A 21,741-nucleotide genomic window follows, 5' to 3' on the forward strand; every position below is an offset into this window, starting at 1 on the left:
CTAAACATAAAAAATTTAATAATTACTTAGAAATTTTAATTAACATTTTCCTTCCTTACTCAGTTTTTTATTATTTTCAGGCTGTTAATAGTTATTCAACCTTTTAATATTTTAATATGTTGACTTTATTATAGAGAAAATTGAATAACGAATGCGTATACGTAAAAGATAATTTAGACAACTAAATGTCAATGTCAATATATAAGTGTATCAAGAATTATACCCTGCGTTTCGTCAATCTGAGTATAAAAATTTATTTTTGAAATATTCAGAATTAATTTTGGTGGTTCTATAGCAGTTACAATTGAACCCGTCAAGCAAATCAAGAAAACTTCAAGGAATGGTTCCGAAAGTTATAAACATTTATTTATAACATGTAGGAAAAATTTGGTATACCAGAAGATATAACTTTTTTTTCAACAAGCTGTAGCTCAAAAACGAGTTTATCTGCTCCGTCCTCCTATACAATTTTTTTCTTAATTCCGGCTGAATCTCAAGTTCGACTAAATCGATTTTACAGAACTGATTTTAGTTTTCTGATTATTTTTAACAAAGTATCTTAAAAAAGTTTTCTTGAAATTTTCTATATGTATAACCTTCGTCTGGCGGTACGAGAAACCGCTTTTGTAAGAAATCAAAGGGACTTTTACTACGGGTTAAATTTACATTTTTGCACATCATATGCGCAGAAATAATCAAATAATTTCTTTGAAAATTACATTTTAGTCAGGGTGTTAAGACAATGAACTTATAAATTTGTTGAGAATATCAAAATAATAAAGTCTGAATTTCAAGAAGCACGCTAAAATTACATACATAAGTATATGAACAAAATTACTTGCATACAGGGTGTATCGTGTCAAAGACGCTGCTATATGTCATTATATAGACCCTTATGAGTAGACAAAACTTTTGTATAGAGACATGTGCTCACAGCTCAGGTGTTGCAGGAATTTAAAGTGGATTTCGCCTGACTTTTTACCGACCGTATTGTGAATACAATTGGTAGGTGATGTGATGGCAACAACTTTTGCGTATAAAGTTTTCGGTAGAAACGCACTTCTCCATGGTAGGAAAGTGTAAATAATCTTTTTTGAGCAACTTGTCGGTCTGTGTGTGCATGCGTGTATCTCAAGCTCGGCTGAACCGATTTGTTGAAAGTTTATGTGTAAATTTATTTCGACCATGGCACGGATTGATCAACTTTTGGAATATATTAGGCCTTGGGAACTGCACTTTTTAGCGGGACAGTTTTACGTTTTTGCTCATTATGAAGAAAATATTCAACAGATTTACTTGAAATTTCATATATATCCTCAGAAACTGATCTGAAGGCCAATTTTCAATTTTTTACCATATCTACGGAACGAATTGCTGGAATTTCTTGAAATTTGATATTTGATTTCTGGTTGTTACCGAAACTAACTGGCAGGTATTTCAGGGAATTCGGACAGCACAGAACGAAACTCTACCAAGAGACAAATTCACATGCCACAGGTTTGTGAGTTATGTGCTTACTAATGCCCTAAAAATTGGAAACGAGTATTTAACGGGCATTTTTATAATATTCACCTCTGTAACACTTCACTTAACTAGACAATACACATTGCGGTCGGTTATGTGCTGACCACATCAGATTTTCTTCTTTTTGAAATTTTAAGTATAACTCCGTGCTTGTGTAAAAAATTCATTCTCTTTTATTGTGCACGATATTTTCATGTAATAAAAAGCTTAATATTTGAAAATATGTTTCGTGGAATTTTTCTTTTTCTTGTAAGATGATTATATGACAATATAAAACGTATATACCACACGCATAAAAATATTTGTAAATACATCAAAGCAAGAAGTCCGAAAAATTTATTTGTAACACGACAACAATTGACAATCGGCTCATTATCATCAATAATTATTTTTTGGTACTGCCCGCGAACGAGGAGACCGGAGATATTTGCGTACTGCAATTTATAAAGCACACATCATATAGGTCTATATTTTATTATTACCGACCGTATTGTGTAAACAATAGGTAGGTTATGTGATGGCAACAAATTTTGCATATCGAGTTTTTGGTGGGAACGCACTTCTCCATAGTAGGAAAGTGTAAATAAACTATTTTTAGCAACCTGTCGTTCGGTCGGTCTGTCGGTCTGTGTGTGCACGCGTGTATCTCAAGTTCGGCTGAACCGATTTTGATGAAATTTTATATGTAAGTTTATTTCCACCATGGCACGGATTGATCAAATTTTGGTGTATATCAGGCCTCGGGTCTGTGCTTGCACGCGTGTATCTCAAGTTCGGCTCAACCGATTATGATGAAATTTTATATGTAAGTTTATTTCCACCATGGTACGGATTGATCCACTTTTGGTATATATCAGGCCTCGGGAACTGCACTTTTTAGCGGGCCTGTTTTACATTTTTGAACATTTTGAAGAAAATATTCAACCGATTTACTTGAAATTTTATATATAAGCTCAGCTCGACCGTCCACAAAAATTCCTATGTTTTGGAAGAAATCAGACATCGGCAACTAGACGTTTACTACGGGCCAAATATACATTTTTGTGTATATAAAGAGAAATAATCAACCGATTTCATTGAAATTTAATATTTGAATTCCTCGTATTAAAACAATGAACATGTAAATTTTTTGGAAAGATCAGGGATCAAAAATTGATCTGCGGGCCGATCTTACATTTTTCACCATATCTACGGAACTAATTGATAGAATTTCTTGAAATTTGATATTTGAGTTCTGGTTGTTACCGAAACTAACTGACGAGCATTTCAGAGAATTCGGGTACCACAAAGCGAAACTCTACTAAGAGCCAAATTTACATTTTTCTTGGTATGTTAACTATAAGCTTACTAATGTCCTAAAAATTGGAAAGAAGTATTTAACAGACATTTTTATAATATTCCGTAGCACTTTCACTTAACTAGACAATACACATTGCGGTCGGTTATGTGCTGACCACATCAGATTTTTTTTTTATAATAAGCATCACTATATTGGAGTATTATTATAAAAACCAAGTTTTATGTTTTTTTTTGTGTTATTTGTGTTCTTATACTAGCTTGCAGGGCAGTAGAATTTAGCTTAGAATTTTAATGTTCATCAGTAAGTTAGTCACCAAATCGATGTTTTTTAGACATCAATAAAACATAAAAGCAAAACTTTGTGTATAAAAGCTACTGTTTAGATGTTTAATGCGTCCATGCTATTTTCAACATACTCTGACATTTTTTTTGCATGTAATCTAAATCCAAGTTATAAGGGTTAAAAAAAAACGACGAAGCGCTTCCTTAACTTAGCTCATCTTCACGGATTTACATACATATATATATTTTTGATTATAAATAATTAATTCATATTCCTTAATCATAGGCAAATCGACAACTGGCAGTGTCTTCATCGAATATTTTTGCAAAGTCTAAAAATAGCCTTTATTCTTCTTTTCCAGCAAAGTTATAAAATTTATGCAAAGATCAAAAGTTAATTGCAAAAAAAAGGTATGAAATTTGAAAGTAATTTAATAATCTTATCAGTTGATAAAATAAAAATTTAATACCAAAACTTCCCCACAAGTACCGAGAATTTTAAAAATTAAAAAAGTTTCATGGAACAATAATTTGTTCTGTTTTGTTACTTTGTAAAGGAAAAATTCGTATACTTTTTTTTTTACTGAACATTTTCATTTTAAAGCAAAATTCTGTATAATTCCAGTTTTAAATTATTGAAAGAAAATTTTTAACTCCCAACAATATGAATAGTTCATACAAGAACAAAAAGTAAACGATGTATAAACAACAATTTTCAGATAACAACAAAAAAATTAAATTTTTAATAAAGGTAAAACACTTCAGAAATGTTGTTTTCCGGACTACTTGATTTTCATTTCCTGTACAACAAAACATAAAGCACCCTTACATTAAAAAAATGATAAAAAGAATCTTCACTTGTATATTCATTTTCAACAACTCTTTGTTAGTACACTCTTGTTAAAAATAAACTAATACGCTATAGGTTCTACTCAGCTTAGTTATTGTCGACTTGCCAGCGTTTAGTTATTTCTCATTCTTTAAAAAAAACTTAACATTTAAAATATTTTACAATATATTTTCTGCCAATATGGTAAATAGTCTTTTAATAATTTGAAAATTCGTTTAAACTAATGGTATACAATACAAATAGGCATACCATCCCCCATAGGTATACCAAATTTCATCGAAACTGTCTAATTTTTATGTTAACTGATGTATGTATGTATGTATTTAGTTAACTGATATATATATGTATGTAACTTCAATAATATTATAATTAAATTTCAAAAATATTCAAAATAACTTACTCTTTTGCACCCTTTTGTTTGGCAAGCTTCTACATCTTTTAAGATAAAAAACTTAAATCCATCTGACAAGTTTTTTTATTATAAATTACCTGTGTAATCCCTTACAATTATAACTTGTACATCTCTTAATTATTTGAAAAGATGTAGAAATCTTCCACTAAACTTACAAGTTCCAAAATAATTTTGATAGGGCTGATAAAAATATATTTTTGCACCAAAACAAGTTTACGTTATGCAATATAATTATAATTGGTTACCTTTAAAAAAGGTAATCGCCGACCAGATGTACAATGTACATAATTTGAATATATACAAAAAAGTTGAGAACAACCCTTAAAATTTTCACATTTTCATTTTATTGCTTTTGGTCTTTAATCTTGATAACATTCAAAAACATTTTTATTGAAAAAGGAAAATAGAAAAAGTTTCCAGAAAATCTGCTTTATTTTATCTTCTTTTTTTGTTGCCCTCCTCCTGACTCACTACTATTCCTCTTTTTATTATTTTCAAAAAAAAAAAGTCCTATCAACATAAAAACTTCAGAAACATATCCTTTCACAATATCACAATATTTGTTACATAAAAAAATTTAATTCTATTTCCTTTTTTAACCCCTCCTACTCGTTCACTTGCTGTTATGTCGCAGATTTTATCCACCCATCCTATTTTCTTTGTGTTAACCTAAAAACCTAAAAAAAAAAATTTTTTGCAACTAAAACATTTATTATTTAAGAAAAATCCCACTTACATTTGTGTAATGTACCGTACGTTCATCAAATTTTAATAAATAATCTTTGAAAGCCCATTTTTATAGAAGAATAAAGTGAGGTAAAATTGAGGACGAAACAGTAAAATGGAAGATAACCAAGTTCTGATTGGATTTTAAGTTAATCAAAGAGATCTCTGTACTCTATACTTAAATTTTCCTTGAACCTTTATTAAGCCTTTATTTATTTTTCAATTTTATGATATATTTGTTATCGTTGAATTACGTAACGTTATCTCTATATTAAACATATAACATAGAAAAAATAGTTTATCAACTCCAACAGATGTCGGTATTTTTGTACTATAAATTTCATAAATTTCATACGGTCAAGTAAAAATTTCACCTATCGATCAAATAAGAAAGGTGCATTTATAAATTTTAAAAGTTTTTCAATTACCGCAATTTTAAAGGTTATAGAAATTTAGACCAACGCTTTAAAAAAATTTAATTTATATTCAAAACTTTTGGATGTCAAAGTGAATTTTCGAAGAAGCGTTTAATTCTATATTATTTTGATTGGATTAATAAGTGAAAGTATAACCGGTTGCAATAGGTAATTTTGGGTTAATTAGTCTATAAAATTTATAAATTAAAACCTATAACAAGAAAAAAATCTGTTGCAGTATAATCAAATTTACTGTAATTTCAGCATCCTCTACAATAACAATGAGATATCATGAAACAACAGCATGAAACTCTTTCCGTCCGTGGACATGTTTACAAAACTTCTACACCCTTGAAAATAGAAAGTTGAAATTTTATACATACGTGAATCTTTACTAAAAACTTATTTCAGTAGAAGAAAATGTTTACCTATCTCCCACCTTCTACAAGTTATTCCCCTCTAAAACCCTAAAAATTCCATTTTTCAACTATTTATTTAACTATTTATCAAATTTTGCAAACGCAGAAAGTTAGTGGCTTGCTTCTCCTGTTGCGGCATACTATAACTAAACTTAAAAAAACAAAATGGCTATTAAAATTTACCGTTTACTAAAATCCGTTTTTTCCCAATTTTCGATGTCGTTTTTCTTTTAGACCACAGGTTGTGAGAGCTTGAAATTTTACCAGCTTTTAGACACTGGTAAAAAGTTTATTTCGTTATAAGAAAATTTTTTTCCATCTCTCTCCCCTCTCAAGTTATCGTCTCTTGAAATTCGTAAAATTTAAATTTTTGACGTCTTATATTTCCGAAACTGGACGCTTTTCAAATTTCTATGAACGGAAAAAGTTAACAGTAAATTCCTTAAACATTAAAAAACAATTATTTTTCTTAACTCACGCCATTAACCCTTAAAATCGGGCATTATCTTAACCCCTCTCTCAATTAATTTTTGCTTTATTTCAAAGACTGCATAAATCGTTCATCCGAAATTTATGCAATCCTAGAAGTAGTTTCTTATAATTTAATAGTGTGGTAGAACATAATTTTAATAGTGTGGTAGGTATAATAACTGTATTTAGAAGTAGTATTTTCACTTGTTGAAGGGCAAAGTACTACAATACAAACCATTGGTTTGACCCAACTTTATTCATCTCTGCTTAGCTCTGTTCCTAAAAGCCCCATTCCATTCTTTTTTTTTCCTTACGAAAATTTTATAGCTTTGAAGAGTGTTCGTACAGTAGTTTTCCGTTTCTTACAAAGTATGATTGAAAAAATTATATACAGTATTCAGGTAAGTGAACCTGTTACATAACTAGATGCACACTTACGTTGAACATGTATTGCACCCACCGCATCAATTTTTAGATTCATATAATACAATATTTATATTATATAAAAATTTAGTCTGTATAAATATAGGAGAAATATTTTGGACGAATGGTCAACATTAACTTTCAATAACATTTTCATCGATTTATACAATAACAAATCTTTCAGGACTTTAAATTGTACAAATTACAATAATCTTATTATATTTATATATATGTATAAATTTATGTAAATTTTCAGTCAATTGCGATGATATCTGCTACACACTAATATTCCCAATAAAAATATTTCGTCAATAGGGCTTGGCATTTATTTTTTTTTCATATTATCGATAAAACACTATGAATGTAAGAGAAATACGATTAAATACTTACAAATTTGCACATCCTCAATTTCAAAATTTCAAATGTTATGTAACACTTTTTAAATCTAACATTAAATTTTTATTCAACGATACGTCAATATTTCGTCTCAAAGCATTATGACTAATGAGTAGTAATTTTTTAATAAATTTTAATTAAGAATTATCTTCTACTGAGTTTTATCTTAACTCTTGCATTGCTTATTAAAACATTAAAAATTAAAAAAAAGCTTCATAAATCCAAAATGTCATTCATAATCCAGGAAACAAGTAATTTTATAATAATAATTATGATATTGACAGTGTTATTATAATGTATTATGAGTTTAACAAAATGAATTCAATTAATTTTCATGAAAAATTACCGCCACAAAAAAGAAAATTCTTTGTCATAATAATTAAATTGTCAGATTTAAATAAATATTTTTTTAAGTTTTAATCATTAATTTTTATTTATTTTAAACACAACAACAGAATTGCGTAAAATTATTTTCCTAATAATCTTCCTATGGAGGAATATGGAAATTAATGAAACTTTTAATTTAAAAATTTAATATTGTACAACAGATTTAAAATAATTAAACTTATTGCAATCCCATTTCAATTTGATTTAACTATCGAGATCGTTAATTTTTAACAATTACACAACAAAAAATTTATTATATATTAATAGAACATTGTAATGACAATATGTCATTAGATCATTTTCAAATCCATTCTATGTACATACTTCTTTATAATACAAGTGTTCAACATATACACATACATATAAATTTTATGTTTATTTATAGGTTAAGCTTATTTTAATATCTTTATTAAAAGTTATTATTGATTTTCAGTACTTTGGATGAAAACTTATTGACCTTTAAATCAACCTGTTTTATATGCCGGACAAATTCTTCATAATAAATTTTTACAAAAAATAATATAGGCCTGAACCAATCGTTAGTAGTTATTGCTTGAATATATGAATAAATTTTGTTCAACTTATCACCTCTTACTGGAAAAACGGTTAGAGATAGAGAAAAATGTTATATGGGCTATAATTTAAATCTCATCGTGGCGCATCGAAAAAAAAAATAATAACAAAAATTTTCGAAAACTTCGAGTTTTGTAAAAAAAATTTCAAAACAAAAAGACGAAAATTTAGAGTTTAACGAGCAGTACCTCGAAAACTATGTCTCAAATCAAATTAATTGTAAGACCAATAAAGTATAAAATTATAAATAACATAAAAAAATAAAGAACAATCAATTAACAAGCTCTCAATGATAATTTTATGTTGTATTGTTCCGAAGTTATAAGCATTTATAACTTCGAAAAAGTCCGGTACGTTTTTTCAACAGGCGGTAGCTCGAAAACTAGTATATCTACTAAACGTCAAAAAACATCTTATTTTTCTATTTTTCAGTTTTAAAAAAAATATACTGAGATTTACAAAATATATGAAAATATTCAAGTACGTAGGTACAAAAACCAAATAGTAAAATTATAATTTCTGGCTTGAACCAATATTCTTTTTGAAAAACTGAAAAATTGAAACTTCCCTTAAAAAAAAAGCATTTTTATGTGTGCATTTTTATGTATTGACTAATGCCATATAAATCTATCAGGCCATCAAGCTCAGAGAGCAAATCAAAAATAAATTCCAAATTTATATGGGGTTTAATTGGAAGGGATTTCGGAATTTATTTGTGTGTTTCTATTTTTGTTCTACCATATGCTTCTAAAGTAACTGCATAATCAATTAATTTTACATTTTTTAACCTTTTCACAATATTGTATGGCAAAATATTCATTTGGGCACCTCTATCTAATTTAAATTTAGTAAGAATATTTTAAATCCTAATTTGTTTACACCATGCCTTTATTTTTATTTAACATATGGATATCACTATTCATATTCCTTTTAATTCTATATCAATATAAAAATTTTTATTACAAATTTTCAATTTACTTAACTTTGTCATATAACATGCTACGGCAAAGTGATTCAGCTTTCCACAGCTTCCCCATTTTTTTTCCATATGCCGGGCATTGTATGATAGGATGATTTTTTTACAATCTTTTATAAATTCTGCTCCATTTCTGCTGTTGTGGTTATTGTTGTCCTCTTGAATATTCATTTGGTTATTTGGCCACAAATTTGTTATTATAATTCCTAAAATTTTTATTATTAGCATTAAAATTCAATTTATTATTTTTAAATATATTTTCAGGTTATCAATCCCGATTTCCAATAGCATCTTTATCAAATAGATTTGTTGAATCTTTGCATTTCTTGTGATTGAAGCTGGACTGCTTCAGCTGACAGTTTCCAGCATTCTTTTTCTAATATACATATTACGCGTGTCAATTACAATTTCTATCTCGCAGTATTCGATTTTCGTCTAGAAATCCACAATTTCTTACCAGCTTTTTTTCAGCTACCGGTATGTTGTAATAAATAAATTTTGTTTTAGATGTACGTTCTATGTATCTATCTGATACATTCTAAGTATGTAATACTATAATACTATTGTGTCAGAGAGATGAATGTATACATGCATTATGAATGTTTTATACATATTATTATTTAAGATCAGTTTATACAACAGTATAAACTGTACAATTACCACTATAACTGTACAATTATACTGCTGCATAAACTTTGGTGGTATAATCATAATATTTTATGAAACACTTAAAAGTTAGTTAAAAGCATGAAACTGAATTACTTACATATTTTTAGTTTGAATAGCTGTAATATCATTTGTAATTTTTATAACCGTCTGTCTGTCCTTCTGTTCGTCCACTCCTTCCAACGATAATTCGAGAAATAGTTGAATAAGCTCATAAACGGTAGGCTTGTCACCTACCTCGTAAACTTAATGATGTAGAAATTGGTTCATGGTTATTATGATATCGTGCACCATCCCTATGCTCCTCTCACGAGCGAAGTAGTAATAAAAAAAAGCGCACAAATGATTTATGACAGCAAATGCTGGACGCTATTTAAATTATGGACGTGATCTAGACAGTGGTAGCTGCCTTGCAATTTCAAAAATTTTTTGACATTATCAATTATCGTGAAATTTCTATATTGAAGCATAGAAATTTCGTGAAAACAAGTATATTATTAGAGCCGTTATGTTTAATAAAAGTCGTTGAAATACCATATAACTTTAATAGTTGTTTAGTCATATCTTAGAAACTATTAAAATTGCACTACCGAAACTTTGCATAAATTAATATGATAACGCGGTAACTGTATCTATATTTAATATGTTTGTAACTTTATATATGTTAGTAACGCTAAAAAATAAAAGTCTGAGATATGAACGCGCATATACACTATGTATATTCTTACCCAGTGTCAACTTCTGAAATGATTTAACCCTTCCATTCTGCCCTAGTGATAGCTTAAATATAGATAGAGCTCGACAGAGCTAAGGTTTAAACCACGTTTTTACAAAGGTTTTATGATGAAAACCAAAACAGATAAGGACTTGGTCGAAGTTGCAGTTTAACCAACTACACGACAAAACATGCACACGTGATTTATTGTTTTCAAAATTGGATTATAGTTTCATAATTCTAATCAAATTTTTTGCAGTTTTGTACTTTCTTGCAAAAAATTTTATACGGTCAGTCCAAGCAGGAAGCGTATATTGTCTGAACTATATTTGCAAAATTTCAAAAAATCTGTTGTGAAAAGGTTCAAACAAGATTGCGAATAATAAAATTTTACTGAAATTAGACACATTTTTCAGCTAGTTCTATTATTAAACTAAACTCATATACTATTAAATTTCAAAATTCTATTTATATATCTGATGAAAAATCCAAAAGCTGTTTCTATTTCTCTGATATTTATTTACATAAAATTTTTTAGTTTATTGCTTTAACAAATAGACACTTAAAAATAAAATTTCAAAAAAATATGTATTTTTGGATTATTGTTGTATGTTGTAAAATTTAAATTTGACTCGTAATAAAGGTTTGAAATTATTTCAAGAAAAACTACTGTCCATTTTCTCAGAAATATGAACAAAAATGTAAAATGAGCTCATGATTAAACTAAATTTAATTCAAACTTAAATGTTGATCAACTATTTATCTTAAATTTTAAAGGTCACTTTAGGAGCAATATTCTATAAAAATGTTAATGTTACCCGTATGAGAAGCCTTTCCAACTATTATAATGACTGTTATTCGTACATATATTACAGAGTTGACGCAAAAAATTGTAGTTTTTCTCGTTTCCATTATTTCTTGATTCTTTTTAAATCTGAATATTCAAAAAATACTCAACATTTTCGTATATTTTAGGTTTAATTTACCGTTATACAATAACTAAATCAGAGGTTCCCAAACTTTTCCTCTCGTAGAGCCCTTGTAGTGTTTTTCAATTTTTGATAGACCCCTGATACTTTCTTTGATATATTTGAATTTCTAAAAGTAGCAAAATACACCTATGATGTGAGAAAGTTAAATAAAAAACTTATTTAATTAAATTCACATTTTTTATTAAATTTAAACAATTTTGTTATTAAATTTAAGTAATGTAATTTTTACGTTTAATAAAAGAACTAAACAAAAAATGTGAAGTTCAAAAGTGGAAGTTTAAACGAAAGAAGAAGCGAAATGAAAAGTGAAACAAATGAAACAAATGAATTTTTGGTTTATCGATGAAGTAGCATATTGCCTTTCTTAAAGGGAATTTTTCATTAAATAAAGCCCACATTTTCATTTGGTAGACACCCAGATTCATTTATTATACCCGCAATTTTTTTTTCCACCTTCGTAGACCCCTAGCAGGTCTTCATGAACCCCTGGGGGTCTATATAGAGTCTCAGTGGTCCATGAAGACCTGCTGAACTAAATAGAAAAATATTCATGGTTATAAACCGAAGGTCATATTCCTTTGAAAATAAAATACGAGTATTAAACTAGAAATAATTTTCAGCTTTATATGATATAACTATGCTTCTCATAGTCAAATGGGCTACAATTATTTCAATTCATAGCAACTTCCTAAATAATCCATATAATAATAGCTCTTTTGACAATAGCACTTTTTGTTTTGCAAAATAAAATATAGCTAAAAAAAAATGTTTTGATAAACATAAGTTTATCGGTATTTAAGTGAAAACATTAGCAAATGAGAACGAATTTATTTGTATAACATGCCATGAAAATTATGCCGAACTTGTTGCAATATAACAATACGTATACATACTTTATATGTAAATATTACCCATAAAATAGTTTTCATTTAGATTCAATAATATTTGCTTTCGTCCTATTTTATGGCCGAAATACAAGAAACAAATCACAAGTCACTAATCGCAACAAGTGAGTCGTCTTATAACATAAATATATGTATATGTACACACACATATGTCATATATTTATATAATAATATATAAAAATGTAAATGGAGTACAGCTATCAAGTAATTGTTAATTATCTTAAAAAGTAAATTATAAATATTGCAGGAAGCTAGTCATATATTACTGTTTATACCAAAAGATATATACTCGTAACATTAATATTATAAAGTATTATTAAAGTGAAAATATATATAAAGTAATATTAAAATTTTTCTAATAAATATAAAATAAACTTTTAAAAAAACTTTCATTCAGAAATATTTTTTATTCTAACTAGATAATTTATTTTCATAAACCGCTCAAAAGTATAACTAATTTGAAAACATTATATTTCTAAAACTACTTTGAATTTTGTTTAAAATACATTTATTTCAAAATTAGCTATAAAGTTTTTCTTGAAATAAAGGTTGTCGTGATTTCGAATATAGTTTGTGTCTGCTGTAATTATATAAACGAGAAAAAAAATAGAGTTGACCTTGCTAACTCTGTGATACCGGTACGAATTTGTCATCCTATGTGCGCATAAATATGACATAGCTGACTATGGGAGAGATTATGCCCTTAAGTTGCCGTATTACCATATTAATTTATGCAAAATTTCAGTACTGTGTTTTCCATTTTTATTAAGATATGGCCAAACTACTATTTAAGTTGTATGGCTGCTACCAGAAAGAGCTAAGCGATTTCAACGACATTTATCAAACACATTGATGCTACTAATATATTCGATTGTGTAAAATTTCAATACGAAATAAAATTTGGTATTGAAATTTGGTATTTGGCTTTTACAAATAAATTTTGAAGTTGTATTGTAGCTACCCAAACCAGTACTCCGATCATGTCTAATTTAAATAGGGTTCCAGCACTTACCTCAATAAGTTTTTGAGTTATCATTGGGACGGACGGATGAAGGGACAGACGGACAAACAAAGCTAAATTGACTCAGAATTCGACGCTGATCAAAAACATAATATACTTGAGCATATATCTCAGAACATTATTTCTTAGCATTACAAACGATAAACATATGTTCGTACGGGTATAAAAATATCTAATTTAGATAAAATTTTTTTGGTGTGTATAAATTAAAAAGTTATCATTTAAAAAAATATTTATGTATATCGTAAAGATTAATTTTGGAATAATAAGAAACAGTTTGTTATATCTGGCAGAAAAAAATTTTTGTGAAATTATTATTCTTGTATTTTCGTGTTTTTTTGGTTTGAGTTGTTAATATTGTTCTATATAAATTCAACTAACTTTTGATGTTTTTCAACTAATTATGTTTTTTTAATTAACATCAACTAATTCACATTTTTTGAAAGCAACTATAAAGAGTAAAGACAGATTTAATTTTAGTTGCAATAATAGGCCTTTCCATAAACTCAGTAAATCGCGATATATAGCGAGAACTGCGCTATATTTGTGTTCATAAACAAATGTTGCTAATCAAATTTGTTAATAAACATTGCTAACCTATCACAAAAATATTTTAATTATCATGGCTAGCGCAGTTAAATCAGCTGCACTTTTTTTTACTTTTGCAGTTTTTTTAGGAATTCGTTAATTATTATTTTACTTAAACATAACAAAATTTCTTTTTGTTTTAGTTTTCTATTTTTGTTTTCCTTAATGTTTATTTTTCCTGAAATAGAATTTTCCACTCTTCTGTTCATGAACGCAATACTATACGAATTCAAAATTTTTTTTTTTTTTCCCTTCTTCACTCCTAGGAGGAATAGGGCTAGTGCATGATATCTATCATGCCCTAGTTTCTATAGTCATAGAGAGTTAGCTAGGTAGGTGACTAGCCTGCCGTAGTTTTATTTATATTAATTATTTGAGATTATTATTATTTACTGTTTATTTTTCTTAGTTTTTTTAGTATCGAATATTATAAATATTTGAAAATTACTTGTATCATATTTATTAGTATTGCATATTAAGTTATATAATATTGAATAAAATTTTTATAGTGACCTGACCGGGGTTTGAACCCGAGACCCTTCGGTTAAAGGGCCGGTGCCATAACCACTGCACCAAGGATCAGATACGAATTCAAAATAGCAAAAGTTTTTATACAACTGTTGAAAATATATTGCGTATGTTGAGTTTTTTTAGTAGTAGCTACTAAATAAATTCTAAATATGATTTTTTTGATATGTAAGTACTACATTTATGTAGATATATACACTTATGTTTGCACGTAACATGAAAATTTGAAAAATAAATCAATGATTAAAATTTTATCAAAGCTAGCTAGCTAGTCAGAATTTTAAAATTTAAAATATTTTTAAATTTGACCGATTTAATAAACCAAAGATCGGATTTACCATCAAAATTGAATTTTCTTCAATATTTCATACGACTTACTTTTTTAAAATATAAAAGTTTAAGTATTTTATAAAAATTGTCCGGTTTTTTTTAATTATTTTTGTTTTGCTTATTTAATTATTAAAAAAAAAATAATTATATAACATCATGATAGAATTAAAAAAAAAGTTAAATGAAAAAAGTGTTTCGTCTTGAAGACATTAACGACAGAAGTTTTTAAGTCGTAATCGGTTATTAAATTTTTAATTGTAATTAATCGAACTTTTTGATAATTTATAATTAAAATAATTGTATTAAATTTTAATTATTGTGTAAATTTGTAAATTGTAATCCGGAGCATTGCGTGATTCAGAATGTTAAAAACTAATTTTTTAATTCTATTATTTATTTTTGAGATTTCTCTAATAAAAATTATTGTAGCCGCAGATTTTTTAAGTGAAAAACGTAAGTTTCAGGTTTCTTAATTTTATATACATTTACGAATTTGAATAGCTGAATGTAATTTTTTTTTGAAATAAAAAACCTTATTATAATCATTACGAGTATAAATCTTTAACATAAATAATTTAATTCGAAAATGTAAATTTTGTTGTAGAGAGTTTGAAATTTAAAGTACAGTGGAGCCTCCACCACTCGTACCTTTATGTATATAATATAACGCACGTATATTATTATATTATACATGAATATAATATAATTAAATATGCTTGTTTAAGTTTTGGTTTAAAAATTTTATGAAGTGTTTTTTTCTTTAAAATGTTATTTTCAAATTAAAAAATATTCTTTAAAATATGACGTGTTATACTTATTTCATTTGAATTTATACGACTTTTTTTCTCTTCAACTTGAAATCTCCACAACTCGAACTATTTTAGCATTCCTGTGCGACTTCAAGCTATAGAGGTCCCACTGTAGTTGAGTTAAAGATTTTTATAAATGTGTGTAATAATCAATTATAAATTCAAATTTTGTTTATATATTTTTCAAAATCAGGTTTTGTTTTTATTTACCTGTACAAACATATGTTCGAAGGATATTACAAATTCACTTTACGATTGTAACACTAAGAAATAATGGTCCGAGATATAGACATAAATGTATGATTTTGATTAGCGTCGAATTTTGAGTCGATTTATAATGCGTCTATGCGTCTGTTCGTCCGTCCGTCCCAACGATAACTCAAAAACTAAGTGAGCTAAGTTCATAAAATTCCCATAAACAATTTATTGTAATAAATTCCAAAATCCTATTTAAATTGAATGTGATCGAAGCAGTGGTTCGGGTAGTAAAATTGCTACCTTACTAATACTAGAACATACTAATACTAACCAATGCTTACAGAAGAAATAGCGTACAAAAAACAGGAAAAAAAATATGCAGATTCTCAATTCTGTATACATTACGTTACCTCGTATTCATATCGTATAAGATGTATTCTCATTTTCTGCACAAGTTATTCACTACCGACCGCTATTTATGTTATATTATTATTATGCTATTTATGGTATGTTATGGGATGGCAACAAATTTTGCATATCGAGTTTTCGGTGGGAGCACACTTCTCCATCTCTTTTGAGCAATCTGTCGGCAACTGGGCGTTTACTACGGGCCAAGCCAACTATACATTTTTGCGTATATAACGAAAAATAACCAACCGATTTCATTGAAATTTAATATTTAAATTCGGAAGCTATAACAATGAATCTATGAATTTCGAAATTTTGGCCCAAAAAAAAAATTTCATTAGGTGTTTTTTTTTCGGATGCATGCATTTTATCATCCTAATTCGGAAATAGCATTGAGTCCCAGACACCCTGTATATATTATCTACGTTCAAATATACCGAAAGTTTTTATTTTATCTTTGTACGTAACACCAAGAAGCAACTGTCTGCGAGCTCTATAAAGTGAATACGTTACCCACATATGATACGTATATTATTAGAGTGAGGACCGATTTCAAAGCTTATCCAACCGGCCTCCGTCTTTCCGTGTACTCGCTATGCGTTTGTTGTTTATACGATCATTCAAGAAAAGAAGTAGCTATATTGAAGTCTGAAATTCGACGGAACGGCATTGCAAATGAGCACGAGAGGCCAACCGTGAAATAAATAATAATTAATAAATAATAAATAAAAAATTAATAAATAATAACTAATAAATAATAAGTAATAAATAATAAATAGTTAATAATAAATAATAAATCTTCCTAATATGCGTGTTTTGAAAACTTCTCCATGACACTTAAGTTTTCGAATGAGCTCTTTATTTCTAAAGTATATTCTTTTGAGGAAATTGCTTTAGTTTCAAAAGTTTAATTTAATTTCAAATTTTTAACCGACCGCATCGCATACAATGAGGAAGGTTATATGATGGCACCAAAAAATAGAAGTCGAGTGTTCCGTATGAGCGCACTTCCCCATAATAGAGAAGCATAAATAAACTAACTTTAGAGAGATGTCGGTCTGTCGGTTTGTGTGTACGCATGTATCTCAAGTTCGGCTGAGAAAACAAATTGGGGGCTAATTTCATAGTTTTTACTATATCTACGGAGCGAATTGGTGAAATTTCTTGAAATTCGATATTTTAGTTCTGGTTGTTACCGAAACTAACTGACGAACTTTTCAGTGGAATCGGGCGGCATAAAGCGAAATTTTACTAAGAGCCAAATTTACACTTTTCTAGGTATGTTTAAAGTTGAAAGGAAGTGTTCGAAATACATTTTCATTATCTTCTGTAACACTTTCACTAAACTAGGCAATGTATGTACATGCATTTTAATTAATAAAAAGATTTTATCAATTTATGCATATTTTTCGATTAGAAGAAGTTTTTAATATGGACGATAAAATGAACAAGTTTTTAAATATGGTTTGTGGCTTTTAGTATCTTTCCAAAAAAATTTTTGAAAAAAGTGCGTATTAGTTTCACTCCATCCGACCATCCGTCCGTCTGTCCGTGTGTCTGTTTACAAAACTTCTACACCCTTAAAGATAGAAACCTGAAATTTTATATGTACAATGATCTTTACTAGAAATAATTTTCGTGAAGCATAATTTTTACCTCTCCCCCTTCTAAAAGTTATACCCCCCAAAACCCTAAAAATGCCATTTTTTAACTATTTACTGTAATAGAACCATATGCACTTTTCAAATTTTACAAAGGCAGAAAAGCAGTGGATTGCTTCTTCTATCACGGCATACTGTACTTGAACTTAAAAAAAACAAAATGGCCATGAAAATTTACCATTACATAAAATCCGATTTTTTTCAAATTTTTGATGTTGTTTTTCTTCTAGACCCCAGGTTGTAGGAGCCTGTACTAACAAATAGTTTATTTCGTTGGAAGAAAATTTTTTCCATCTCCATCCCTCTTTAAATTAATTTTTGCTTTATTTAAAAACTACATAAACTGTTCATCCTAAATATATGATGCAATTTTAGAAATAGTTTCGTATATGGATAAAAGTAATTTCAATAGTGTAGCAAGTATACATCAATTGCTTTTCAAAGCAGTATTTTCACTTGTTGAAGAGAAAAGTGCTACAATACAAACCATTAGTTTGACCCAAATTTATTAATATTCTCTTAACGATAAGTTTTTTGATCAAAACTGGTATTATCGCCTTTTTCATTTCTAGTTTTTTTTTATCATTTTTCAAAAAACATTTAAAAAGTGTTTATCAATTTCACTCTGTCCGTTAGAACGTCCGTTAATCAGTGGACCTTTACAAAACTTCTACACCTTTGAAGATAGAAAGCTTAAATTTCATATGTACACAGATCGTCACTAAAAACTTATTTCCAAGGAAGAAAATTTTTCCCTATCTCTCTCCGTCTAAAAGTTAAAGCTCCATAAAAATCTAAAAATTCAATTGCAAACTGGATAGCTTCTTCTACCACGACATGCGATATTTGAACTTTAAACAAATAAAAACGTTTCAGTTGGTAAAAAGTTTTAATTGTTGTACATAGTTGAAAATATGATTGCCAAGTTTCATTACTCTAACTTTATTATTTTTCCAAATATTTAAAACTAGCTTTTGGAATTGTATGACACCTACCAAAACCTGTAAATCAATTCCTCCAAAACTTCAAGAATATGTATGACCTATAAATGGACACAAGACCGGATCGGTGCAGTCATTCCATTAAAATTTTTAGAGCATGTATGGAATGTAATTGGACACACATATACAAAATTTCATATTTATACCTTTATTAGTTTCTGAAATAATTAAATTAAACTCTTGGAGTTGTATGGCAGCCACCCGAATCCATTGTGACATACTTCTAAATAAACATTTAACTACTGACATACCTAATATTGTATTTTTTTATTGAATACTGTGCAACATTGATTACTTGTTACATTGTTTAAGCGAATGTGAATTAATTACTTGTATAATTTAAATACTCTACCTTCGCACGAAGTTTGTACACATTTGAATTAGTTGTCTGCGCTATGAACATGTATATATCTTCTTGCTCAACGTAAAATCCTGCTTAGATTTAAATATTTCCGTCCGTCCGTCCACCTGCGAGTCCGATAGAACTATCTCTCGAAAATGAATAAAGCGAATATCACTAAGCTTCCACAAAACTATTATTCCCACCCAAACAGCTATTGCAACCTGGCCTAATCGATGTTTTTTTCAATTAATTTAAAAATTTTTTATTTATATTTAATATAAGATTTTGTAAACCTGTGTAAAATTAAATTTTATATACATTTATTCCAAAAACTTTATTGGAATGGCCACTACAGGTTCGCGAAACTGCCATTCAGTCATGAAATTTATTTTTAGATAATTCCAAAACAGATATTTAGACCGAGATTGTAAAAGCGCAGGATGAATTTCAGTTGGGTTAGCCAGCAAAAAAGCTTTTAATTGTTTCAAAATTTATTTCTGATGTTAATACCTTTATGAGTCCAATAATTCGGGCAGCTTTTCGGATAGGATTATATTTTTGAAATATATCTAAAGATACGTAGATAATAATTTGCTTAAAATTTTATACATTAAGAGAACGAATCAGAAAAATTTCTGTATGAAAAGGGCGCCAAAAATAGAATTTATACAAAGTTAGCATAAGAATAATAATAATAGAAATAACTTAAAAATACCTTAAATCCTAAAATTTTTAAAATATATTGAGTTGAACTAAAATATTCCCTATACTAATATGCATTTAAGTTACGAATTTTCAATTTTGTTTTCATTAAAAAAAATTATTTTTACTTCAAAGTTTTAAAACCGTTTTATAACACAGGCTTTATTTTATAATGTAATTTAACACAAATTGACTTTAATTACATTGAAATTCTGAGTTATCAATTGCAATAAAAATCTAAGACTTAATATCTGAATATATTTGCTTACTTAGCAAATCGAAAATTATGTAACTTTTCTAATCTAAAAATTTTCTTGACGAATTGCAGACATATTAAAAATACATAATTCAATAGGATTTGGAAGACAAGTTGAGTTAATCAAACATGGTTTACTATGATTATACAATATACAGTACGAACTATTTATATTTCATTTTATACATACATATATAATATTCCGTACACTCATAAGATTAAGAATAAAATAATTAAAATAATTCATTAATTAAGATTTCACAGATTTTATGTTTTATAATTATTTGTTTTTATTTTTTACTTTAATAAACCTAAAATCATTTTTTACTCTTTCTATTTTTCTTTCATTTGCAAGCTGATTTTTTAAAAATGTGCGAAATTAAGAAGCCTGAGTTTGCAAAATGTTTAACTGAAAGTATACAAGGACTTTTCAATAATATTGAAAATGGTTAGATTAAAGTTTTTAAATATATACATATATATATACAATTATATACGTATTACGCATACTAATATTTATGCATTAATGCACAATAGGTATACCAGGGTTTACAGCCATAAAGAGCTTTGAACCATTTACATTAAACAAAATTAGAATTGCACAAGGACACTCGGAAGCTGTTAATATAAATATTGATTTATCAAAACTGAAATTGCATGGATTAACCAAAATTATTGTTAAAGAGTGCAAGTAATATTAATATTTTTTTATTTAAGTTACAAAATTGAATTTACTTACAAATAGCAATTTATCGAATTTTTGATTATTGAATAGAGTAAGTTCTAAAGATTTTTCATGGAAAACTACATTATTATTACCTAAGATGAAAATAGAAAGCGACTACGAGTTAGAAGGACGTGTTTTATTAATACCGTTGAATGGCAAAGGAAAAATGACTTTAGATATATGTAAGTATTAAGTATCTTAAGATATATGTAAGTATTAAGTACCAACTTCAAAATTTCGAAAAAACTTGAAAAAACAATTTAAAATATGTTCATAATTAATTTTTATGAAAAAATTTTTCAGCTAATTTCAATGCCGTTTTGTACACAAAAACAAAGTTATATGAAAAAGTTGGATTCACATTTTTTAATGTTACCGATACAAAAATCGATTATAATTTAAATGGTTTCCAGTCATATTTTACCAATTTGTTTGGCGGAAATAAAGATTTAGGTATAAAGCTGATTGAGTAATTTAATATAGAAGAAAAATTTAAAAAATAATTTACTTTCAAATTAATTTTCCAGAGGAGAGTACAAACTTATTTTTCAATGAAAATTGGATGATGGTAGCTGAAGCACTGAGGCCAATTCTTACTCAAACCATCCAAGATGTTTTATTGGATACGTTACAAAAAATATTTCACTACATACCAGCTAAATTTTTTGTCTACGACATTCCTATACTAAACTAAAATCTAAAAAAATTTACTTTTTTCGAAATGTGAGTGATTGATT

At 27.8% G+C, this 21,741-nt stretch overlaps 1 protein-coding gene across 1 annotated transcript; it reads left to right on the forward strand.

Annotated features, from left to right (window-relative positions):
* Positions 1–9,525: 9,525 nt before the first annotated feature.
* LOC129614022 (circadian clock-controlled protein daywake-like) lies at positions 9,526–21,698 on the forward strand. Its single transcript, XM_055528388.1, has 6 exons — positions 9,526–9,631; positions 20,633–20,725; positions 20,815–20,968; positions 21,053–21,186; positions 21,308–21,457; positions 21,532–21,698. Exons 2-6 carry the CDS (start codon positions 20,647–20,649, stop codon positions 21,696–21,698), a joined length of 684 nt encoding a protein of 227 aa, XP_055384363.1. The 5' UTR covers positions 9,526–9,631; positions 20,633–20,646.
* Positions 21,699–21,741: the final 43 nt, after the last annotated feature.

Source organism: Condylostylus longicornis, unplaced genomic scaffold, assembly GCF_029603195.1.
Source record: "Condylostylus longicornis isolate FDR11 unplaced genomic scaffold, ASM2960319v2 ptg000004l, whole genome shotgun sequence".
NCBI classification, from domain to species: domain Eukaryota; kingdom Metazoa; phylum Arthropoda; class Insecta; order Diptera; family Dolichopodidae; genus Condylostylus; species Condylostylus longicornis.